This window comes from Salmo salar, chromosome 05, assembly GCF_965601325.2.
Source record: "Salmo salar chromosome 05, fSalSal1, whole genome shotgun sequence".
Taxonomy (NCBI): Eukaryota; Metazoa; Chordata; class Actinopteri; order Salmoniformes; family Salmonidae; genus Salmo; species Salmo salar.
In genome coordinates, this window is record NC_138295.1 from 73,877,215 (window position 1) to 73,901,803 (window position 24,589).

A 24,589-nucleotide genomic window follows, 5' to 3' on the forward strand; every position below is an offset into this window, starting at 1 on the left:
GACTTCACTCACCAGGTGGTAGGGTAGAGACAGACCTCACTCACCAGGTGGTAGGGTAGAGACAGACCTCACTCACCAGGTGGTAGGGTAGAGACAGACCTCACTCACCAGGTGGTAGGGTAGAGAAAGACCTCACTCACCAGGTGGTAGGGTAGAGACAGACCTCATTCACCAGGTGGTAGGGTAGAGACAGACCTCACTCACCATGTGGTAGGGTAGAGACAGACACCTCACTCACCAGGTGGAAGGGTAGAGACAGACACCTCACTCACCAGGTGGTAGGGTAGAGACAGACCTCACTCACCAGGTGGTAGGGTAGAGACAGACACCTCACTCACCAGGTGGAAGGGTAGAGACAGACACCTCACTCACCAGGTGGTAGGGTAGAAACAGACCTCACTCACCAGATAGTAGGGTAGAGACAGACTTCACTCACCAGGTGGTAGGGTAGAGACAGACACCTCACTCACCAGGTGGTTGGGTAGAGACAGACACCTCACTAACCAGATGGTATGGTAGAGACAGACACCTCACTCACCAGATGGTAGGGTAGAGACAGACCTGACTCACCAGATGGTAGGGTAGAGACAGACCTCACTCACCAGGTGGTAGGGTAGAGACAGACACCTCACTCACCAGGTGGTAGGGTAGAGACAGACACCTCACTCACCAGGTAGTAGGGTAGAGACAGACACCTCACTCACCAGATGGTAGGGTAGAGACAGACATCTCACTCACCAGATGGTAGGGTAGAGACAGACCTGACTCACCAGATGGTAGGGTAGAGACAGACCTCACTCACCAGGTTGTAGGGTAGAGACAGACACCTCACTCACCAGGTGGTAGGGTAGACACAGACACCTCACTCACCAGGTGGTAGGGTAGAGACAGACACCTCACTCACCAGGTGGTAGGGTAGAGACAGACCTCACTCACCAGGTGGTAGGGTAGAGACAGACCTCACTCACCAGGTGGTAGGGTAGAGACAGACCTCACTCATCAGGTGGTAGGGTAGAGACAGACCTCACTCAACAGGTGGTAAGGTAGAGACAGACACCTCACTCACCAGGTGGTAGGGTAGAGACAGACACCTCACTCACCAGGTGGTAGGGTAGAGACAGACACCTCACTCACCAGGTGGTAGGGTAGAGACAGACACCTCACTCACCAGGTGGTAGGGTAGAGACAGACCTCACTCACCAGATGGTAGGGTAGAGACAGACCTGACTCACCAGATGGTAGGGTAGAGACAGACCTCACTCACCAGGTTGTAGGGTAGAGACAGACACCTCACTCACCAGGTGGTAGGGTAGAGACAGACACCTCACTCACCAGATGGTAGGGTAGAGACAGACACCTCACTCACCAGATGGTAGGGTAGAGACAGACCTGACTCACCAGATGGTAGGGTAGAGACAGACCTCACTCACCAGGTGGTAGGGTAGAGACAGACACCTCACTCACCAGGTGGTAGGGTAGAGACAGACACCTCACTCACCAGGTAGTAGGGTAGAGACAGACACCTCACTCACCAGATGGTACGGTTGAGACAGACACCTCACTCACCAGATGGTAGGGTAGAGACAGACCTGACTCACCAGATGGTAGGGTAGAGACAGACCTCACTCACCAGGTTGTAGGGTAGAGACAGACACCTCACTCACCAGGTGGTAGGGTAGAGACAGACACCTCACTCACCAGGTGGTAGGGTAGAGACAGACACCTCACTCACCAGGTGGTAGGGTAGAGACAGACCTCATTCACCAGGTGGTAGGGTAGAGAATGACCTCACTCACCAGGTGGTAGGGTAGAGACAGACCTCACTCTTCAGGTGGTAGGGTAGAGACAGACCTCACTCACCAGGTGGTAGGGTAGAGACAGACACCTCACTCACCAGGTGGTAGGGTAGAGACAGACTTCACTCACCAGGTGGTAGGGTAGAGACAGACCTCATTCACCAGGTGGTAGGGTAGAGACAGACCTCACTCACCAGGTGGTAGGGTAGAGATAGACCTCACTCACCAGGTGGTAGGCTAGAGACAGACACCTCACTCACCAGGTGGTAGGGTAGAGACAGACACCTCACTCACCAGGTGGTAGGGTAGAGACAGACACCTCACTCACCAGGTGGTAGGGTAGAGACAGACACCTCACTCACCAGGTAGTAGGGTAGAGACAGACACCTCCCTCACCAGGTGGTACGGTAGAGACAGACACCTCACTCACCAGGTGGTAGGGTAGAGACAGACTTCACTCACCAGGTGGTAGGGTAGAGACAGACCTCATTCACCAGGTGGTAGGGTAGAGACAGACACCTCACTCACCAGGTGGTAGGGTAGAGACAGACCTCATTCTCCAGGTGGTAGGGTAGAGACAGACCTCACTCACCAGGTGGTAGGGTAGAGACAGACACCTCACTCACCAGGTGGTAGGGTAGAGACAGACTTCACTCACCAGGTGGTAGGGTAGAGACAGACCTCATTCACCAGGTGGTAGGGTAGAGATTGACCTCACTCACCAGGTGGTAGGGTAGAGACAGACCTCACTCACCATGTGGTAGGGTAGAGACAGACACCTCACTCACCAGGTGGTAGGGTAGAGACAGACACCTCACTCACCAGGTGGTAAGGTAGAGACAGACACCTCACTCACCAGGTGGTAGGGTAGAGACAGACACCTCACTCACCAGGTGGTAGGGTAGAGACAGACACCTCACTCACCAGGTGGTAGGGTAGAGACAGACACCTCACTCACCAGGTGGTAGGGTAGAGACAGACACCTCACTCACCAGGTGGAAGGGTAGAGACAGACACCTCACTCACCAGGTGGTAGGGTAGAGACAGACCTCACTCACCAGGTAGTAGGGTAGAGACAGACTTCACTCACCAGGTGGTAGGGTAGAGACAGACCTCACTCACCAGGTGGTAGGGTAGAGACAGACCTCACTCACCAGGTGGTAGGGTAGAGACAGACCTCACTCACCAGGTGGTAGGGTAGAGAAAGACCTCACTCACCAGGTGGTAGGGTAGAGACAGACCTCATTCACCAGGTGGTAGGGTAGAGACAGACCTCACTCACCAGGTGGTAGGGTAGAGACAGACACCTCACTCACCAGGTGGAAGGGTAGAGACAGACACCTCACTCACCAGGTGGTAGGGTAGAGACAGACCTCACTCACCAGGTGGTAGGGTAGAGACAGACACCTCACTCACCAGGTGGAAGGGTAGAGACAGACCTCACTCACCAGGTGGTAGGGTAGAGACAGACCTCACTCACCAGGTAGTAGGGTAGAGACAGACTTCACTCACCAGGTGGTAGGGTAGAGACAGACACCTCACTCACCAGGTGGTAGGGTAGAGACAGACACCTCACTCACCAGGTAGTAGGGTAGAGACAGACCTCACTCACCAGGTGGTAGGGTAGAGACAGACACCTCACTCACCAGGAAGTAGGGTGGAGACAGACACCTCACTCACCAGATGGTAGGGTTGAGACAGACCTCACTCACCAGGTGGTAGGGTAGAGACAGACACCTCACTCACCAGGTAGTAGGGTAGAGACAGACACCTCACTCACCAGGTGGTAGGGTAGAGACAGACACCTCACTCACCAGGTGGTAGGGTAGAGAGAGACCTCACTCACCAGGTGGTAGGGTAGAGACAGACACCTCACTCACCAGGTGGAAGGGTAGAGACAGACACCTCACTCACCAGGTGGTAGGGTAGAGACAGACCTCACTCACCAGGTGGTAGGGTAGAGACAGACACCTCACTCACCAGGTGGAAGGGTAGAGACAGACACCTCACTCACCAGGTGGTAGGGTAGAGACAGACCTCACTCACCAGGTAGTAGGGTAGAGACAGACTTCACTCACCAGGTGGTAGGGTAGAGACAGACCTCACTCACCAGGTGGTAGGGTAGAGACAGACCTCACTCACCAGGTGGTAGGGTAGAGACAGACCTCACTCACCAGGTGGTAGGGTAGAGAAAGACCTCACTCACCAGGTGGTAGGGTAGAGACAGACCTCATTCACCAGGTGGTAGGGTAGAGACAGACCTCACTCACCATGTGGTAGGGTAGAGACAGACACCTCACTCACCAGGTGGAAGGGTAGAGACAGACACCTCACTCACCAGGTGGTAGGGTAGAGACAGACCTCACTCACCAGGTGGTAGGGTAGAGACAGACACCTCACTCACCAGGTGGAAGGGTAGAGACAGACACCTCACTCACCAGGTGGTAGGGTAGAAACAGACCTCACTCACCAGATAGTAGGGTAGAGACAGACTTCACTCACCAGGTGGTAGGGTAGAGACAGACACCTCACTCACCAGGTGGTTGGGTAGAGACAGACACCTCACTAACCAGATGGTATGGTAGAGACAGACACCTCACTCACCAGATGGTAGGGTAGAGACAGACCTGACTCACCAGATGGTAGGGTAGAGACAGACCTCACTCACCAGGTGGTAGGGTAGAGACAGACACCTCACTCACCAGGTGGTAGGGTAGAGACAGACACCTCACTCACCAGGTAGTAGGGTAGAGACAGACACCTCACTCACCAGATGGTAGGGTAGAGACAGACATCTCACTCACCAGATGGTAGGGTAGAGACAGACCTGACTCACCAGATGGTAGGGTAGAGACAGACCTCACTCACCAGGTTGTAGGGTAGAGACAGACACCTCACTCACCAGGTGGTAGGGTAGACACAGACACCTCACTCACCAGGTGGTAGGGTAGAGACAGACACCTCACTCACCAGGTGGTAGGGTAGAGACAGACCTCACTCACCAGGTGGTAGGGTAGAGACAGACCTCACTCACCAGGTGGTAGGGTAGAGACAGACCTCACTCATCAGGTGGTAGGGTAGAGACAGACCTCACTCAACAGGTGGTAAGGTAGAGACAGACACCTCACTCACCAGGTGGTAGGGTAGAGACAGACACCTCACTCACCAGGTGGTAGGGTAGAGACAGACACCTCACTCACCAGGTGGTAGGGTAGAGACAGACACCTCACTCACCAGGTGGTAGGGTAGAGACAGACCTCACTCACCAGATGGTAGGGTAGAGACAGACCTGACTCACCAGATGGTAGGGTAGAGACAGACCTCACTCACCAGGTTGTAGGGTAGAGACAGACACCTCACTCACCAGGTGGTAGGGTAGAGACAGACACCTCACTCACCAGATGGTAGGGTAGAGACAGACACCTCACTCACCAGATGGTAGGGTAGAGACAGACCTGACTCACCAGATGGTAGGGTAGAGACAGACCTCACTCACCAGGTGGTAGGGTAGAGACAGACACCTCACTCACCAGGTGGTAGGGTAGAGACAGACACCTCACTCACCAGGTAGTAGGGTAGAGACAGACACCTCACTCACCAGATGGTACGGTTGAGACAGACACCTCACTCACCAGATGGTAGGGTAGAGACAGACCTGACTCACCAGATGGTAGGGTAGAGACAGACCTCACTCACCAGGTTGTAGGGTAGAGACAGACACCTCACTCACCAGGTGGTAGGGTAGAGACAGACACCTCACTCACCAGGTGGTAGGGTAGAGACAGACACCTCACTCACCAGGTGGTAGGGTAGAGACAGACCTCATTCACCAGGTGGTAGGGTAGAGAATGACCTCACTCACCAGGTGGTAGGGTAGAGACAGACCTCACTCTTCAGGTGGTAGGGTAGAGACAGACCTCACTCACCAGGTGGTAGGGTAGAGACAGACACCTCACTCACCAGGTGGTAGGGTAGAGACAGACTTCACTCACCAGGTGGTAGGGTAGAGACAGACCTCATTCACCAGGTGGTAGGGTAGAGACAGACCTCACTCACCAGGTGGTAGGGTAGAGATAGACCTCACTCACCAGGTGGTAGGCTAGAGACAGACACCTCACTCACCAGGTGGTAGGGTAGAGACAGACACCTCACTCACCAGGTGGTAGGGTAGAGACAGACACCTCACTCACCAGGTGGTAGGGTAGAGACAGACACCTCACTCACCAGGTAGTAGGGTAGAGACAGACACCTCCCTCACCAGGTGGTACGGTAGAGACAGACACCTCACTCACCAGGTGGTAGGGTAGAGACAGACTTCACTCACCAGGTGGTAGGGTAGAGACAGACCTCATTCACCAGGTGGTAGGGTAGAGACAGACACCTCACTCACCAGGTGGTAGGGTAGAGACAGACCTCATTCTCCAGGTGGTAGGGTAGAGACAGACCTCACTCACCAGGTGGTAGGGTAGAGACAGACACCTCACTCACCAGGTGGTAGGGTAGAGACAGACTTCACTCACCAGGTGGTAGGGTAGAGACAGACCTCATTCACCAGGTGGTAGGGTAGAGATTGACCTCACTCACCAGGTGGTAGGGTAGAGACAGACCTCACTCACCATGTGGTAGGGTAGAGACAGACACCTCACTCACCAGGTGGTAGGGTAGAGACAGACACCTCACTCACCAGGTGGTAAGGTAGAGACAGACACCTCACTCACCAGGTGGTAGGGTAGAGACAGACACCTCACTCACCAGGTGGTAGGGTAGAGACAGACACCTCACTCACCAGGTGGTAGGGTAGAGACAGACACCTCACTCACCAGGTGGTAGGGTAGAGACAGACCTCACTCACCAGGTGGTAGGGTAGAGACAGACACCTCACTCACCAGGTAGTAGGGTAGAGACAGACACCTCCCTCACCAGGTGGTAGGGTAGAGACAGACACCTCACTCACCAGGTGGTAGGGTAGAGACAGACTTCACTCACCAGGTGGTAGGGTAGAGACAGACCTCATTCACCAGGTGGTAGGGTAGAGACAGACCTCACTCACCAGGTGGTAGGGTAGAGACAGACCTCACTCTCCAGGTGGTAGGGTAGAGACAGACCTCACTCACCAGGTGGTAGGGTAGAGACAGACACCTCACTCACCAGGTGGTAGGGTAGAGACAGACTTCACTCACCAGGTCGTAGGGTAGAGACAGACCTCATTCACCAGGTGGTAGGGTAGAGACAGACCTCACTCACCAGGTGGTAGGGTAGAGACAGACCTCACTCACCAGGTAGTAGGGTAGAGACAGACACCTCACTCACCAGGTGGTAGGGTAGAGACAGACACCTCACTCACCAGGTGGTAGGGTAGAGACAGACACCTCACTCACCAGGTAGTAGGGTAGAGACAGACACCTCACTCACCAGATGGTAGGGTAGAGACAGACACCTCACTCACCAGATGGTAGGGTAGAGACAGACCTGACTCACCAGATGGTAGGGTAGAGACAGACCTCACTCACCAGGTTGTAGGGTAGAGACAGACACCTCACTCACCAGGTGGTAGGGTAGAGACAGACACCTCACTCACCAGATGGTAGGGTAGAGACAGACACCTCACTCACCAGAAGGTAGGGTAGAGACAGACACCTCACTCACCAGGTGGTAGGGTAGAGACAGACACCTCACTCACCAGGTAGTAGGGTAGAGACAGACACCTGACTCACCAGATGGTAGGGTAGAGACAGACCTCACTCACCAGGTGGTAGGGTAGAGACAGACACCTCACTCACCAGGTGGTAGGGTAGAGACAGACACCTCACTCACCAGGTAGTAGGGTAGAGACAGACACCTCACTCACCAGATGGTAGGGTAGAGACAGACACCTCACTCACCAGATGGTAGGGTAGAGACAGACCTGACTCACCAGATGGTAGGGTAGAGACAGACCTCACTCACCAGGTTGTAGGGTAGAGACAGACACCTCACTCACCAGGTGGTAGGGTAGACACAGACACCTCACTCACCAGGTGGTAGGGTAGAGACAGACACCTCACTCACCAGGTGGTAGGGTAGAGACAGACCTCATTCACCAGGTGGTAGGGTAGAGACAGACCTCACTCACCAGGTGGTAGGGTAGAGACAGACACCTCACTCACCAGGTGGTAGGGTAGAGACAGACACCTCACTCACCAGGTGGTAGGGTAGAGACAGACACCTCACTCACCAGGTGGTAGGGTAGAGACAGACCTCACTCACCAGGTGGTAGGGTAGAGACAGACACCTCACTCACCAGGTACTAGGGTAGAGACAGACACCTCACTCACCAGGTGGTAGGGTAGAGACAGACACCTCACTCACCAGTTGGTAGGGTAGAGACAGACACCTCACTCCCCAGGTAGTAGGGTAGAGACAGACACCTCACTCACCAGATGGTACGGTAGAGACAGACACCTCACTCACCAGATGGTAGGGTAGAGACAGACCTGACTCACCAGATGGTAGGGTAGAGACAGACCTCACTCACCAGGTTGTAGGGTAGAGACAGACACCTCACTCACCAGGTGGTAGGGTAGACACAGACACCTCACTCACCAGGTGGTAGGGTAGAGACAGACACCTCACTCACCAGGTGGTAGGGTAGAGACAGACCTCATTCACCAGGTGGTAGGGTAGAGACAGACCTCACTCACCAGGTGGTAGGGTAGAGACAGACACCTCACTCACCAGGTGGTAGGGTAAAGACAGACACCTCACTCACCAGGTGGTAGGGTAGAGACAGACACCTCACTCACCAGGTGGTAGGGTAGAGACAGACACCTCACTCACCAGATGGTAGGGTAGAGACAGACCTGACTCACCAGATGGTAGGGTAGAGACAGACCTCACTCACCAGGTTGTAGGGTAGAGACAGACACCTCACTCACCAGGTAGTAGGGTAGACACAGACACCTCACTCACCAGGTGGTAGGGTAGAGACAGACACCTCACTCACCAGGTGGTAGGGTAGAGACAGACCTCATTCACCAGGTGGTAGGGTAGAGACAGACCTCACTCACCAGGTGGTAGGGTAGAGACAGACACCTCACTCACCAGGTGGTAGGGTAGAGACAGACACCTCACTCACCAGGTGGTAGGGTAGAGACAGACACCTCACTCACCAGGTGGTAGGGTAGAGACAGACCTCACTCACCAGGTGGTAGGGTAGAGACAGACACCTCACTCACCAGGTAGTAGGGTAGAGACAGACACCTCACTCACCAGGTGGTAGGGTAGAGACAGACATCTCACTCACCAGGTGGTAGGGTAGAGACAGACACCTCACTCCACAGGTAGTAGGGTAGAGACAGACACCTCACTCACCAGATGGTACGGTAGAGACAGTCACCTCACTCACCAGATGGTAGGGTAGAGACAGACCTGACTCACCAGATGGTAGGGTAGAGACAGACCTCACTCACCAGGTTGTAGGGTAGAGACAGACACCTCACTCACCAGGTGGTAGGGTAGACACAGACACCTCACTCACCAGGTGGTAGGGTAGAGACAGACACCTCACTCACCAGGTGGTAGGGTAAAGACAGACCTCATTCACCAGGTGGTAGGGTAGAGACAGACCTCACTCACCAGGTGGTAGGGTAGAGACAGACACCTCACTCACCAGGTGGTAGGGTAAAGACAGACACCTCACTCACCAGGTGGTAGGGTAGAGACAGACACCTCACTCACCAGGTGGTAGGGTAGAGACAGACCTCACTCACCAGGTGGTAGGGTAGAGACAGACACCTCACTCACCAGGTAGTAGGGTAGAGACAGACACCTCACTCACCAGGTGGTAGGGTAGAGACAGACACCTCACTCACCAGGTGGTAGGGTAGAGACAGACACCTCACTCCCCAGGTAGTAGGGTAGAGACAGACACCTCCCTCACCAGGTGGTAGGGTAGAGACAGACACCTCACTCACCAGGTGGTAGGGTAGAGACAGACTTCACTCACCAGGTGGTAGGGTAGAGACAGACCTCATTCACCAGGTGGTAGGGTAGAGAATGACCTCACTCACCAGGTGGTAGGGTAGAGACAGACCTCACTCTCCAGGTGGTAGGGTAGAGACAGACCTCACTCACCAGGTGGTAGGGTAGAGACAGACACCTCACTCACCAGGTGGTAGGGTAGAGACAGACTTCACTCACCAGGTGGTAGGGTAGAGACAGACCTCATTCACCAGGTGGTAGGGTAGAGACAGACCTCACTCACCAGGTGGTAGGGTAGAGACAGACCTCACTCACCAGGTGGTAGGGTAGAGACAGACACCTCACTCACCAGGTGGTAGGGTAGAGACAGACACCTCACTCACCAGGTGGTAGGGTAGAGACAGACACCTCACTCACCAGGTGGTAGGGTAGAGACAGACACCTCACTCACCAGGTACTAGGGTAGAGACAGACACCTCCCTCACCAGGTGATACGGTAGAGACAGACACCTCACTCACCAGGTGGTAGGGTAGAGACAGACTTCACTCACCAGGTGGTAGGGTAGAGACAGACCTCATTCACCAGGTGGTAGGGTAGAGACAGACACCTCACTCACCAGGTGGTAGGGTAGAGACAGACCTCATTCTCCAGGTGGTAGGGTAGAGACAGACCTCACTCACCAGGTGGTAGGGTAGAGACAGACACCTTACTCACCAGGTGGTAGGGTAGAGACAGACTTCACTCACCAGGTGGTAGGGTAGAGACAGACCTCATTCACCAGGTGGTAGGGTAGAGATTGACCTCACTCACCAGGTGGTAGGGTAGAGACAGACCTCACTCACCAGGTGGTAGGGTAGAGACAGACACCTCACTCACCAGGTGGTAGGGTAGAGACAGACACCTCACTCACCAGGTGGTAAGGTAGAGACAGACACCTCACTCACCAGGTGGTAGGGTAGAGACAGACACCTCACTCACCAGGTGGTAGGGTAGAGACAGACACCTCACTCACCAGGTGGTAGGGTAGAGACAGACACCTCACTCACCAGGTGGTAGGGTAGAGACAGACCTCACTCACCAGGTGGTAGGGTAGAGACAGACACCTCACTCACCAGGTAGTAGGGTAGAGACAGACACCTCCCTCACCAGGTGGTAGGGTAGAGACAGACACCTCACTCACCAGGTGGTAGGGTAGAGACAGACTTCACTCACCAGGTGGTAGGGTAGAGACAGACCTCATTCACCAGGTGGTAGGGTAGAGACAGACCTCACTCACCAGGTGGTAGGGTAGAGACAGACGCCTCACTCACCAGGTGGTAGGGTAGAGACAGACACCTCACTCACCAGATGGTAGGGTAGAGACAGACACCTCACTCACCAGAAGGTAGGGTAGAGACAGACCTGACTCACCAGATGGTAGGGTAGAGACAGACCTCACTCACCAGGTGGTAGGGTAGAGACAGACACCTCACTCACCAGGTGGTAGGGTAGAGACAGACATCTCACTCACCAGGTAGTAGGGTAGAGACAGACACCTCACTCACCAGATGGTAGGGTAGAGACAGACACCTCACTCACCAGATGGTAGGGTAGAGACAGACCTGACTCACCAGATGGTAGGGTAGAGACAGACCTCACTCACCAGGTTGTAGGGTAGAGACAGACACCTCACTCACCAGGTAGTAGGGTAGACACAGACACCTCACTCACCAGGTGGTAGGGTAGAGACAGACACCTCACTCACCAGGTGGTAGGGTAGAGACAGACCTCATTCACCAGGTGGTAGGGTAGAGACAGACCTCACTCACCAGGTGGTAGGGTAGAGACAGACACCTCACTCACCAGGTGGTAGGGTAGAGACAGACACCTCACTCACCAGGTGGTAGGGTAGAGACAGACACCTCACTCACCAGGTGGTAGGGTAGAGACAGACCTCACTCACCAGGTGGTAGGGTAGAGACAGACACCTCACTCACCAGGTAGTAGGGTAGAGACAGACACCTCACTCACCAGGTGGTAGGGTAGAGACAGACATCTCACTCACCAGGTGGTAGGGTAGAGACAGACACCTCACTCCACAGGTAGTAGGGTAGAGACAGACACCTCACTCACCAGATGGTACGGTAGAGACAGACACCTCACTCACCAGATGGTAGGGTAGAGACAGACCTGACTCACCAGATGGTAGGGTAGAGACAGACCTCACTCACCAGGTTGTAGGGTAGAGACAGACACCTCACTCACCAGGTGGTAGGGTAGACACAGACACCTCACTCACCAGGTGGTAGGGTAGAGACAGACACCTCACTCACCAGGTGGTAGGGTAAAGACAGACCTCATTCACCAGGTGGTAGGGTAGAGACAGACCTCACTCACCAGGTGGTAGGGTAGAGACAGACACCTCACTCACCAGGTGGTAGGGTAAAGACAGACACCTCACTCACCAGGTGGTAGGGTAGAGACAGACACCTCACTCACCAGGTGGTAGGGTAGAGACAGACCTCACTCACCAGGTGGTAGGGTAGAGACAGACACCTCACTCACCAGGTAGTAGGGTAGAGACAGACACCTCACTCACCAGGTGGTAGGGTAGAGACAGACACCTCACTCACCAGGTGGTAGGGTAGAGACAGACACCTCACTCCCCAGGTAGTAGGGTAGAGACAGACACCTCCCTCACCAGGTGGTAGGGTAGAGACAGACACCTCACTCACCAGGTGGTAGGGTAGAGACAGACTTCACTCACCAGGTGGTAGGGTAGAGACAGACCTCATTCACCAGGTGGTAGGGTAGAGAATGACCTCACTCACCAGGTGGTAGGGTAGAGACAGACCTCACTCTCCAGGTGGTAGGGTAGAGACAGACCTCACTCACCAGGTGGTAGGGTAGAGACAGACACCTCACTCACCAGGTGGTAGGGTAGAGACAGACTTCACTCACCAGGTGGTAGGGTAGAGACAGACCTCATTCACCAGGTGGTAGGGTAGAGACAGACCTCACTCACCAGGTGGTAGGGTAGAGACAGACCTCACTCACCAGGTGGTAGGGTAGAGACAGACACCTCACTCACCAGGTGGTAGGGTAGAGACAGACACCTCACTCACCAGGTGGTAGGGTAGAGACAGACACCTCACTCACCAGGTGGTAGGGTAGAGACAGACACCTCACTCACCAGGTACTAGGGAAGAGACAGACACCTCCCTCACCAGGTGATACGGTAGAGACAGACACCTCACTCACCAGGTGGTAGGGTAGAGACAGACTTCACTCACCAGGTGGTAGGGTAGAGACAGACCTCATTCACCAGGTGGTAGGGTAGAGACAGACACCTCACTCACCAGGTGGTAGGGTAGAGACAGACCTCATTCTCCAGGTGGTAGGGTAGAGACAGACCTCACTCACCAGGTGGTAGGGTAGAGACAGACACCTTACTCACCAGGTGGTAGGGTAGAGACAGACTTCACTCACCAGGTGGTAGGGTAGAGACAGACCTCATTCACCAGGTGGTAGGGTAGAGATTGACCTCACTCACCAGGTGGTAGGGTAGAGACAGACCTCACTCACCAGGTGGTAGGGTAGAGACAGACACCTCACTCACCAGGTGGTAGGGTAGAGACAGACACCTCACTCACCAGGTGGTAAGGTAGAGACAGACACCTCACTCACCAGGTGGTAGGGTAGAGACAGACACCTCACTCACCAGGTGGTAGGGTAGAGACAGACACCTCACTCACCAGGTGGTAGGGTAGAGACAGACACCTCACTCACCAGGTGGTAGGGTAGAGACAGACCTCACTCACCAGGTGGTAGGGTAGAGACAGACACCTCACTCACCAGGTAGTAGGGTAGAGACAGACACCTCCCTCACCAGGTGGTAGGGTAGAGACAGACACCTCACTCACCAGGTGGTAGGGTAGAGACAGACTTCACTCACCAGGTGGTAGGGTAGAGACAGACCTCATTCACCAGGTGGTAGGGTAGAGACAGACCTCACTCACCAGGTGGTAGGGTAGAGACAGACCTCACTCTCCAGGTGGTAGGGTAGAGACAGACCTCACTCACCAGGTGGTAGGGTAGAGACAGACACCTCACTCACCAGGTGGTAGGGTAGAGACAGACTTCACTCACCAGGTGGTAGGGTAGAGACAGACCTCATTCACCAGGTAGTAGGGTAGAGACAGACCTCACTCACCAGGTGGTAGGGTAGAGACAGACCTCACTCACCAGGTGGTAGGGTAGAGACAGACACCTCACTCACCAGGTGGTAGGGTAGAGACAGACACCTCACTCACCAGGTGGTAGGGTAGAGACAGACACCTCACTCACCAGGTAGTAGGGTAGAGACAGACACCTCACTCACCAGATGGTAGGGTAGAGACAGACACCTCACTCACCAGATGGTAGGGTAGAGACAGACGTGACTCACCAGATGGTAGGGTAGAGACAGACCTCACTCACCAGGTTGTAGGGTAGACACAGACACCTCACTCACCAGGTGGTAGGGTAGAGACAGACACCTCACTCACCAGATGGTAGGGTAGAGACAGACACCTCACTCACCAGAAGGTAGGGTAGAGACAGACCTGACTCACCAGATGGTAGGGTAGAGACAGACCTCACTCACCAGGTGGTAGGGTAGAGACAGACACCTCACTCACCAGGTGGTAGGGTAGAGACAGACACCTCACTCACCAGGTAGTAGGGTAGAGACAGACACCTCACTCACCAGATGGTAGGGTAGAGACAGACACCTCACTCACCAGATGGTAGGGTAGAGACAGACCTGACTCACCAGATGGTAGGGTAGAGACAGACCTCACTCACCAGGTTGTAGGGTAGAGACAGACACCTCACTCACCAGGTGGTAGGGTAGACACAGACACCTCACTCACCAGGTGGTAGGGTAGAGACAGACACCTCACTCACCAGGTGGTAGGGTAGAGACAGACACCTCACTCACCAGGTGGTAGGGTAGAGACAGACACCTCACTCACCAGGTGGTAGGGTAGAGACAGACCTCATTCACCAGGTGGTAGGGTAGAGACAGACCTCACTCACCAGGTGGTAGGGTAGAGACAGACACCTCACTCACCAGGTGGTAGGGTAGAGACAGACACCTCACTCACCAGGTGGTAGGGTAGAGACAGACACCTCACTCACCAGGTGGTAGGGTAGAGACAGACCTCACTCACCAGGTGGTAGGGTAGAGACAGACACCTCACTCACCAGGTAGTAGGGTAGAGACAGACACCTCACTCACCAGGTGGTAGGGTAGAGACAGACACCTCACTCACCAGGTGGTAGGGTAGAGACAGACCTCACTCACCAGGTGGTAGGGTAGAGACAGACACCTCACTCACCAGGTGGTAGGGTAGAGACAGACACCTCACTCACCAGGTGGTAGGGTAGAGACAGACACCTCACTCACCAGGTGGTAGGGTAGAGACAGACACCTCACTCACCAGGTGGTAGGGTAGAGACAGACACCTCACTCACCAGGTGGTAGGGTAGAGACAGACACCTCACAAACCAGATGGTAGGGTAGAGACAGACACCTCACTCACCAGATGGTAGGGTAGAGACAGACCTGACTCACCAGATGGTAGGGTAGAGACAGACCTCACTCACCAGGTGGTAGGGTAGAGACAGACCTCACTCTCCAGGTGGTAGGGTAGAGACAGACCTCACTCACCAGGTGGTAGGGTAGAGACAGACCTCACTCACCAGGTGGTAGGGTAGAGACAGACCTCACTCACCAGGTGGTAGGGTAGAGACAGACCTCACTCACCAGGTGGTAGGGTAGAGACAGACCTCACTCACCAGGTGGTAGGGTAGAGACAGACCTCACTCACCAGGTGGTAAGGTAGAGACAGACACCTCACTCACCAGGTGGTAGGGTAGAGACAGACACCTCACTCACCAGGTGGTAGGGTAGAGACAGACACCTCACTCACCAGGTGGTAGGGTAGAGACAGACACCTCACTCACCAGGTGGTAGGGTAGAGACAGACCTCACTCACCAGGTGGTAGGGTAGAGACAGACACCTCACTCACCAGGTAGTAGGGTAGAGACAGACACCTCACTCACCAGGTGGTAGGGTAGAGACAGACACCTCACTCACCAGGTGGTAGGGTAGACACAGACACCTCACTCCCCAGGTAGTAGGGTAGAGACAGACACCTCCCTCACCAGGTGGTAGGGTAGAGACAGACACCTCACTCACCAGGTGGTAGGGTAGAGACAGACTTCACTCACCAGGTGGTAGGGTAGAGACAGACCTCATTCACCAGGTGGTAGGGTAGAGACAGACCTCACTCACCAGGTGGTAGGGTAGAGACAGACCTCACTCTCCAGGTGGTAGGGTAGAGACAGACACCTCACTCACCAGGTGGTAGGGTAGAGACAGACCTCACTCACCAGGTGGTAAGGTAGAGACAGACACCTCACTCACCAGGTGGTAGGGTAGAGACAGACACCTCACTCACCAGGTGGTAGGGTAGAGACAGACCTCACTCACCAGGTGGTAGGGTAGAGACAGACACCTCACTCACCAGGTGGTAGGGTAGAGACAGACACCTCACTCACCAGGTGGTAGGGTAGAGACAGACACCTCACTCACCAGGTGGTAGGGTAGAGACAGACCTCACTCACCAGGTGGTAGGGTAGAGACAGACTTCACTCACCAGGTGGTAAGGTAGAGACAGACACCTCACTCACCAGGTGGTAGGGTAGAGACAGACACCTCACTCACCAGGTGGTAGGGTAGAGACAGACACCTCACTCACCAGGTGGTAGGGTAGAGACAGACACCTCACTCACCAGGTGGTAGGGTAGAGACAGACACCTCACTCACCAGGTAGTAGGGTAGAGACAGACACCTCACTCACCAGATGGTAGGGTAGAGACAGACACCTCACTCACCAGATGGTAGGGTAGAGACAGACCTGACTCACCAGATGGTAGGGTAGAGACAGACCTCACTCACCAGGTTGTAGGGTAGAGACAGACCTCACTCACCAGGTGGTAGGGTAGAGACAGACACCTCACTCACCAGATGGTAGGGTAGAGACAGACACCTCACTCACCAGAAGGTAGGGTAGAGACAGACCTGACTCACCAGATGGTAGGGTAGAGACAGACCTCACTCACCAGGTGGTAGGGTAGAGACAGACACCTCACTCACCAGGTGGTAGGGTAGAGACAGACACCTCACTCACCAGGTAGTAGGGTAGAGACAGACACCTCACTCACCAGATGGTAGGGTAGAGACAGACACCTCACTCACCAGATGGTAGGGTAGAGACAGACCTGACTCACCAGATGGTAGGGTAGAGACAGACCTCACTCACCAGGTTGTAGGGTAGAGACAGACACCTCACTCACCAGGTGGTAGGGTAGACACAGACACCTCACTCACCAGGTGGTAGGGTAGAGACAGACACCTCACTCACCAGGTGGTAGGGTAGAGACAGACACCTCACTCACCAGGTGGTAGGGTAGAGACAGACACCTCACTCACCAGGTGGTAGGGTAGAGACAGACCTCATTCACCAGGTGGTAGGGTAGAGACAGACCTCACTCACCAGGTGGTAGGGTAGAGACAGACACCTCACTCACCAGGTGGTAGGGTAGAGACAGACACCTCACTCACCAGGTGGTAGGGTAGAGACAGACACCTCACTCACCAGGTGGTAGGGTAGAGACAGACCTCACTCACCAGGTGGTAGGGTAGAGACAGACACCTCACTCATTAGGTAGTAGGGTAGAGACAGACACCTCACTCACCAGGTGGTAGGGTAGAGACAGACACCTCACTCACCAGGTGGTAGGGTAGAGACAGACCTCACTCACCAGGTGGTAGGGTAGAGACAGACACCTCACTCACCAGGTGGTAGGGTAGAGACAGACACCTCACTCACCAGGTGGTAGGGTAGAGACAGACACCTCACTCACCAGGTGGTAGGGTAGAGACAGACACCTCACTCACCAGGTGGTAGGGTAGAGACAGACACCTCACTCACCAGGTGGTAGGGTAGAGACAGACACCTCACAAACCAGATGGTAGGGTAGAGACAGACACCTCACTCACCAGATGGTAGGGTAGAGACAGACCTGACTCACCAGATGGTAGGGTAGAGACAGACCTCACTCACCAGGTGGTAGGGTAGAGACAGACCTCACTCTCCAGGTGGTAGGGTAGAGACAGACCTCACTCACCAGGTGGTAGGGTAGAGACAGACCTCACTCACCAGGTGGTAGGGTAGAGACAGACCTCACTCACCAGGTGGTAGGGTAGAGACAGACCTCACTCACCAGGTGGTAGGGTAGAGACAGACCTCACTCACCAGGTGGTAGGGTAGAGACAGACCTCACTCACCAGGTGGTAGGGTAGAGACAGACCTCACTCACCAGGTGGTAAGGTAGAGAGAGACACCTCACTCACCAGGTGGTAGGGTAGAGACAGACACCTCACTCACCAGGTGGTAGGGTAGAGACAGACACCTCACTCACCAGGTGGTAGGGTAGAGACAGACACCTCACTCACCAGGTGGTAGGGTAGAGACAGACCTCACTCACCAGGTGGTAGGGTAGAGACAGACACCTCACTCACCAGGTAGTAGGGTAGAGACAGACACCTCACTCACCAGGTGGTAGGGTAGAGACAGACACCTCACTCACCAGGTGGTAGGGTAGACACAGACACCTCACTCCCCAGGTAGTAGGGTAGAGACAGACACCTCCCTCACCAGGTGGTAGGGTAGAGATAGACACCTCACTCACCAGGTGGTAGGGTAGAGACAGACTTCACTCACCAGGTGGTAGGGTAGAGACAGACCTCATTCACCAGGTGGTAGGGTAGAGACAGACCTCACTCACCAGGTGGTAGGGTAGAGACAGACCTCACTCTCCAGGTGGTAGGGTAGAGACAGACACCTCACTCACCAGGTGGTAGGGTAGAGACAGACCTCACTCACCAGGTGGTAAGGTAGAGACAGACACCTCACTCACCAGGTGGTAGGGTAGAGACAGACACCTCACTCACCAGGTGGTAGGGTAGAGACAGACCTCACTCACCAGGTGGTAGGGTAGAGACAGACACCTCACTCACCAGGTGGTAGGGTAGAGACAGACACCTCACTCACCAGGTGGTAGGGTAGAGACAGACACCTCACTCACCAGGTGGTAGGGTAGAGACAGACCTCACTCACCAGGTGGTAGGGTAGAGACAGACTTCACTCACCAGGTGGTAAGGTAGAGACAGACACCTCACTCACCAGGTGGTAGGGTAGAGACAGACCTCACTCACCAGGTGGTAGGGTAGAGACAGACCTCACTCACCAGGTGGTAGGGTAGAGACAGACACCTCACTCACCAGGTGGTAGGGTAGAGACAGACACCTCACTCACCAGGTGGTAGGGTAGAGACAGACACCTCACTCACCAGGTGGTAGGGTAGAGACAGACACCTCACTCACCAGGTGGTAGGGTAGAGACAGACACCTCACTCACCAGGTGGTAGGGTAGAGACAGACCTCACTCACCAGGTGGTAGGGTAGAGACAGACACCTCACTCACCAGGTAGTAGGGTAGAGACAGACACCTCACTCACCAGGTGGTAGGGTAGAGACAGACACCTCACTCACCAGGTGGTAGGGTAGAGACAGACACCTCACTCCCCAGGTAGTAGGGTAGAGACAGACACCTCCCTCACCAGGTGGTAGGGTAGAGACAGACACCTCACTCACCAGGTGGTAGGGTAGAGACAGACTTCACTCACCAGGTGGTAGGGTAGAGACAGACCTCATTCACCAGGTGGTAGGGTAGAGACAGACCTCACTCACCAGGTGGTAGGGTAGAGACAGACCTCACTCTCCAGGTGGTAGGGTAGAGACAGACCTCACTCACCAGGTGGTAGGGTAGAGACAGACACCTTACTCACCAGGTGGTAGGGTAGAGACAGACTTCACTCACCGGGTGGTAGGGTAGAGACAGACCTCATTCACCAGGTGGTAGGGTAGAGACAGACCTCACTCACCAGGTGGTAGGGTAGAGACAGACCTCACTCTCCAGGTGGTAGGGTAGAGACAGACACCTCACTCACCAGGTGGTAGGGTAGAGACAGACCTCACTCACCAGGTGGTAAGGTAGAGACAGACACCTCACTCACCAGGTGGTAGGGTAGAGACAGACACCTCACTCACCAGGTGGTAGGGTAGAGACAGACCTCACTCACCAGGTGGTAGGGTAGAGACAGACACCTCACTCACCAGGTGGTAGGGTAGAGACAGACACCTCACTCACCAGGTGGTAGGGTAGAGACAGACACCTCACTCACCAGGTGGTAGGGTAGAGACAGACCTCACTCACCAGGTGGTAGGGTAGAGACAGACTTCACTCACCAGGTGGTAAGGTAGAGACAGACACCTCACTCACCAGGTGGTAGGGTAGAGACAGACACCTCACTCACCAGGTGGTAGGGTAGAGACAGACACCTCACTCACCAGGTGGTAGGGTAGAGACAGACACCTCACTCACCAGGTGGTAGGGTAGAGACAGACACCTCACTCACCAGGTAGTAGGGTAGAGACAGACACCTCACTCACCAGATGGTAGGGTAGAGACAGACACCTCACTCACCAGATGGTAGGGTAGAGACAGACCTGACTCACCAGATGGTAGGGTAGAGACAGACCTCACTCACCAGGTTGTAGGGTAGAGACAGACCTCACTCACCAGGTGGTAGGGTAGAGACAGACACCTCACTCACCAGATGGTAGGGTAGAGACAGACACCTCACTCACCAGAAGGTAGGGTAGAGACAGACCTGACTCACCAGATGGTAGGGTAGAGACAGACCTCACTCACCAGGTGGTAGGGTAGAGACAGACACCTCACTCACCAGGTGGTAGGGTAGAGACAGACACCTCACTCACCAGGTAGTAGGGTAGAGACAGACACCTCACTCACCAGATGGTAGGGTAGAGACAGACACCTCACTCACCAGATGGTAGGGTAGAGACAGACCTGACTCACCAGATGGTAGGGTAGAGACAGACCTCACTCACCAGGTTGTAGGGTAGAGACAGACACCTCACTCACCAGGTGGTAGGGTAGACACAGACACCTCACTCACCAGGTGGTAGGGTAGAGACAGACACCTCACTCACCAGGTGGTAGGGTAGAGACAGACACCTCACTCACCAGGTGGTAGGGTAGAGACAGACACCTCACTCACCAGGTGGTAGGGTAGAGACAGACCTCATTCACCAGGTGGTAGGGTAGAGACAGACCTCACTCACCAGGTGGTAGGGTAGAGACAGACACCTCACTCACCAGGTGGTAGGGTAGAGACAGACACCTCACTCACCAGGTGGTAGGGTAGAGACAGACACCTCACTCACCAGGTGGTAGGGTAGAGACAGACCTCACTCACCAGGTGGTAGGGTAGAGACAGACACCTCACTCATTAGGTAGTAGGGTAGAGACAGACACCTCACTCACCAGGTGGTAGGGTAGAGACAGACACCTCACTCACCAGGTGGTAGGGTAGAGACAGACCTCACTCACCAGGTGGTAGGGTAGAGACAGACACCTCACTCACCAGGTGGTAGGGTAGAGACAGACACCTCACTCACCAGGTGGTAGGGTAGAGACAGACACCTCACTCACCAGGTGGTAGGGTAGAGACAGACACCTCACTCACCAGGTGGTAGGGTAGAGACAGACACCTCACTCACCAGGTGGTAGGGTAGAGACAGACACCTCACAAACCAGATGGTAGGGTAGAGACAGACACCTCACTCACCAGATGGTAGGGTAGAGACAGACCTGACTCACCAGATGGTAGGGTAGAGACAGACCTCACTCACCAGGTGGTAGGGTAGAGACAGACCTCACTCTCCAGGTGGTAGGGTAGAGACAGACCTCACTCACCAGGTGGTAGGGTAGAGACAGACCTCACTCACCAGGTGGTAGGGTAGAGACAGACCTCACTCACCAGGTGGTAGGGTAGAGACAGACCTCACTCACCAGGTGGTAGGGTAGAGACAGACCTCACTCACCAGGTGGTAGGGTAGAGACAGACCTCACTCACCAGGTGGTAGGGTAGAGACAGACCTCACTCACCAGGTGGTAAGGTAGAGAGAGACACCTCACTCACCAGGTGGTAGGGTAGAGACAGACACCTCACTCACCAGGTGGTAGGGTAGAGACAGACACCTCACTCACCAGGTGGTAGGGTAGAGACAGACACCTCACTCACCAGGTGGTAGGGTAGAGACAGACCTCACTCACCAGGTGGTAGGGTAGAGACAGACACCTCACTCACCAGGTAGTAGGGTAGAGACAGACACCTCACTCACCAGGTGGTAGGGTAGAGACAGACACCTCACTCACCAGGTGGTAGGGTAGACACAGACACCTCACTCCCCAGGTAGTAGGGTAGAGACAGACACCTCCCTCACCAGGTGGTAGGGTAGAGATAGACACCTCACTCACCAGGTGGTAGGGTAGAGACAGACTTCACTCACCAGGTGGTAGGGTAGAGACAGACCTCATTCACCAGGTGGTAGGGTAGAGACAGACCTCACTCACCAGGTGGTAGGGTAGAGACAGACCTCACTCTCCAGGTGGTAGGGTAGAGACAGACACCTCACTCACCAGGTGGTAGGGTAGAGACAGACCTCACTCACCAGGTGGTAAGGTAGAGACAGACACCTCACTCACCAGGTGGTAGGGTAGAGACAGACACCTCACTCACCAGGTGGTAGGGTAGAGACAGACCTCACTCACCAGGTGGTAGGGTAGAGACAGACACCTCACTCACCAGGTGGTAGGGTAGAGACAGACACCTCACTCACCAGGTGGTAGGGTAGAGACAGACACCTCACTCACCAGGTGGTAGGGTAGAGACAGACCTCACTCACCAGGTGGTAGGGTAGAGACAGACTTCACTCACCAGGTGGTAAGGTAGAGACAGACACCTCACTCACCAGGTGGTAGGGTAGAGACAGACCTCACTCACCAGGTGGTAGGGTAGAGACAGACCTCACTCACCAGGTGGTAGGGTAGAGACAGACACCTCACTCACCAGGTGGTAGGGTAGAGACAGACACCTCACTCACCAGGTGGTAGGGTAGAGACAGACACCTCACTCACCAGGTGGTAGGGTAGAGACAGACACCTCACTCACCAGGTGGTAGGGTAGAGACAGACACCTCACTCACCAGGTGGTAGGGTAGAGACAGACCTCACTCACCAGGTGGTAGGGTAGAGACAGACACCTCACTCACCAGGTAGTAGGGTAGAGACAGACACCTCACTCACCAGGTGGTAGGGTAGAGACAGACACCTCACTCACCAGGTGGTAGGGTAGAGACAGACACCTCACTCCCCAGGTAGTAGGGTAGAGACAGACACCTCCCTCACCAGGTGGTAGGGTAGAGACAGACACCTCACTCACCAGGTGGTAGGGTAGAGACAGACTTCACTCACCAGGTGGTAGGGTAGAGACAGACCTCATTCACCAGGTGGTAGGGTAGAGACAGACCTCACTCACCAGGTGGTAGGGTAGAGACAGACCTCACTCTCCAGGTGGTAGGGTAGAGACAGACCTCACTCACCAGGTGGTAGGGTAGAGACAGACACCTTACTCACCAGGTGGTAGGGTAGAGACAGACTTCACTCACCGGGTGGTAGGGTAGAGACAGACCTCATTCACCAGGTGGTAGGGTAGAGACAGACCTCACTCACCAGGTGGTAGGGTAGAGACAGACCTCACTCACCAGGTGGTAGGGTAGAGACAGACACCTCACTCACCAGGTGGTAGGGTAGAGACATACACCTCACTCACCAGGTGGTAGGGTAGAGACAGACCTCACTCACCAGGTAGTAGGGTAGAGACAGACCTCACTCACCAGGTGGTTGGGTAGAGACAGACCTCACTCACCAGGTGGTAGGATAGAGACAGACCTCACTCACCAGGTGGTAGGGTAGAGACAGACACCAAAGTCTCCTCTTCATTCCAGTCACCTCTGGGGAGTTCCACCTCTACCAGCAGGGAAAACACAATCAGCATCAGAACGACGTCTACCCACGGCATGACTCACAGACAGAGACCTGTTGTTGAAGTCGGAAGTTTACATACACTTAGGTTGGAGTCATTAAAACTTGTTTTTCAACCACTCCACAAATGTCTTGTCAACAAACTATATTTCTGGCAAGTCGATTAGGACATCTACTTTCTGCATGACACAAGTAATTTTTCCAACAATTGTTTACAGACAGATTATTTCACTTATAATTCCCTGTATCACAATTCCACTGGATCAGAAGTTTAAATACAATAAATTGACCGTGCCTTTAAACAGCTTGATAAATTCCAGAAAAGCATGTCATGGCTTTAGAAGCTTCTGATAGGCTAATTGACATCTTTTGAGTCAATTGGAGGTGTACCAGCGGATATATTTCTAGGCCTACCATCAAACTCAGTGCCTCTTTGCATGACATCATGAGAAAATCAAAAGAAATCAGCCAAGACCTCAGAAAAATATTGTAGACCTCCACAAGTCTGGTTTATCCTTGAGAGCAATTTCCAAACGCCTGAAGGTATCACGTTCATCAGTACAAACAATAATATGCAAATATAAACACCATGGGACCACGCAGCCGTCATACCGCTCAGGAAGGAGATGCGTTCTGTCTTCTAGAGATGAACGTACTTTGGTGCAAAAAGTGCAAATCAATCCCAGAACATCAGCAAAGGACCTTGTGAAGATGCTGGAGGAAACAGGTACAAAGTATCTATATCCACAGTAAAACGAGTCCTATATCG

The 24,589-nt window shown here is 54.3% G+C and overlaps 1 protein-coding gene across 1 annotated transcript in view; it reads right to left on the bottom strand.

Annotated features, from left to right (window-relative positions):
• Positions 1 to 24,589, bottom strand: part of LOC145879559 (uncharacterized) — a 38,437-nt gene that overhangs the window by 10,747 nt on the left and 3,101 nt on the right. The window contains exon 4 of the mRNA XM_082975522.1: positions 23,737 to 23,805. Within this exon, the coding sequence (XP_082831648.1) occupies positions 23,737 to 23,805 (69 nt within the window). The remainder of the gene's footprint in view (positions 1 to 23,736; positions 23,806 to 24,589) is intronic.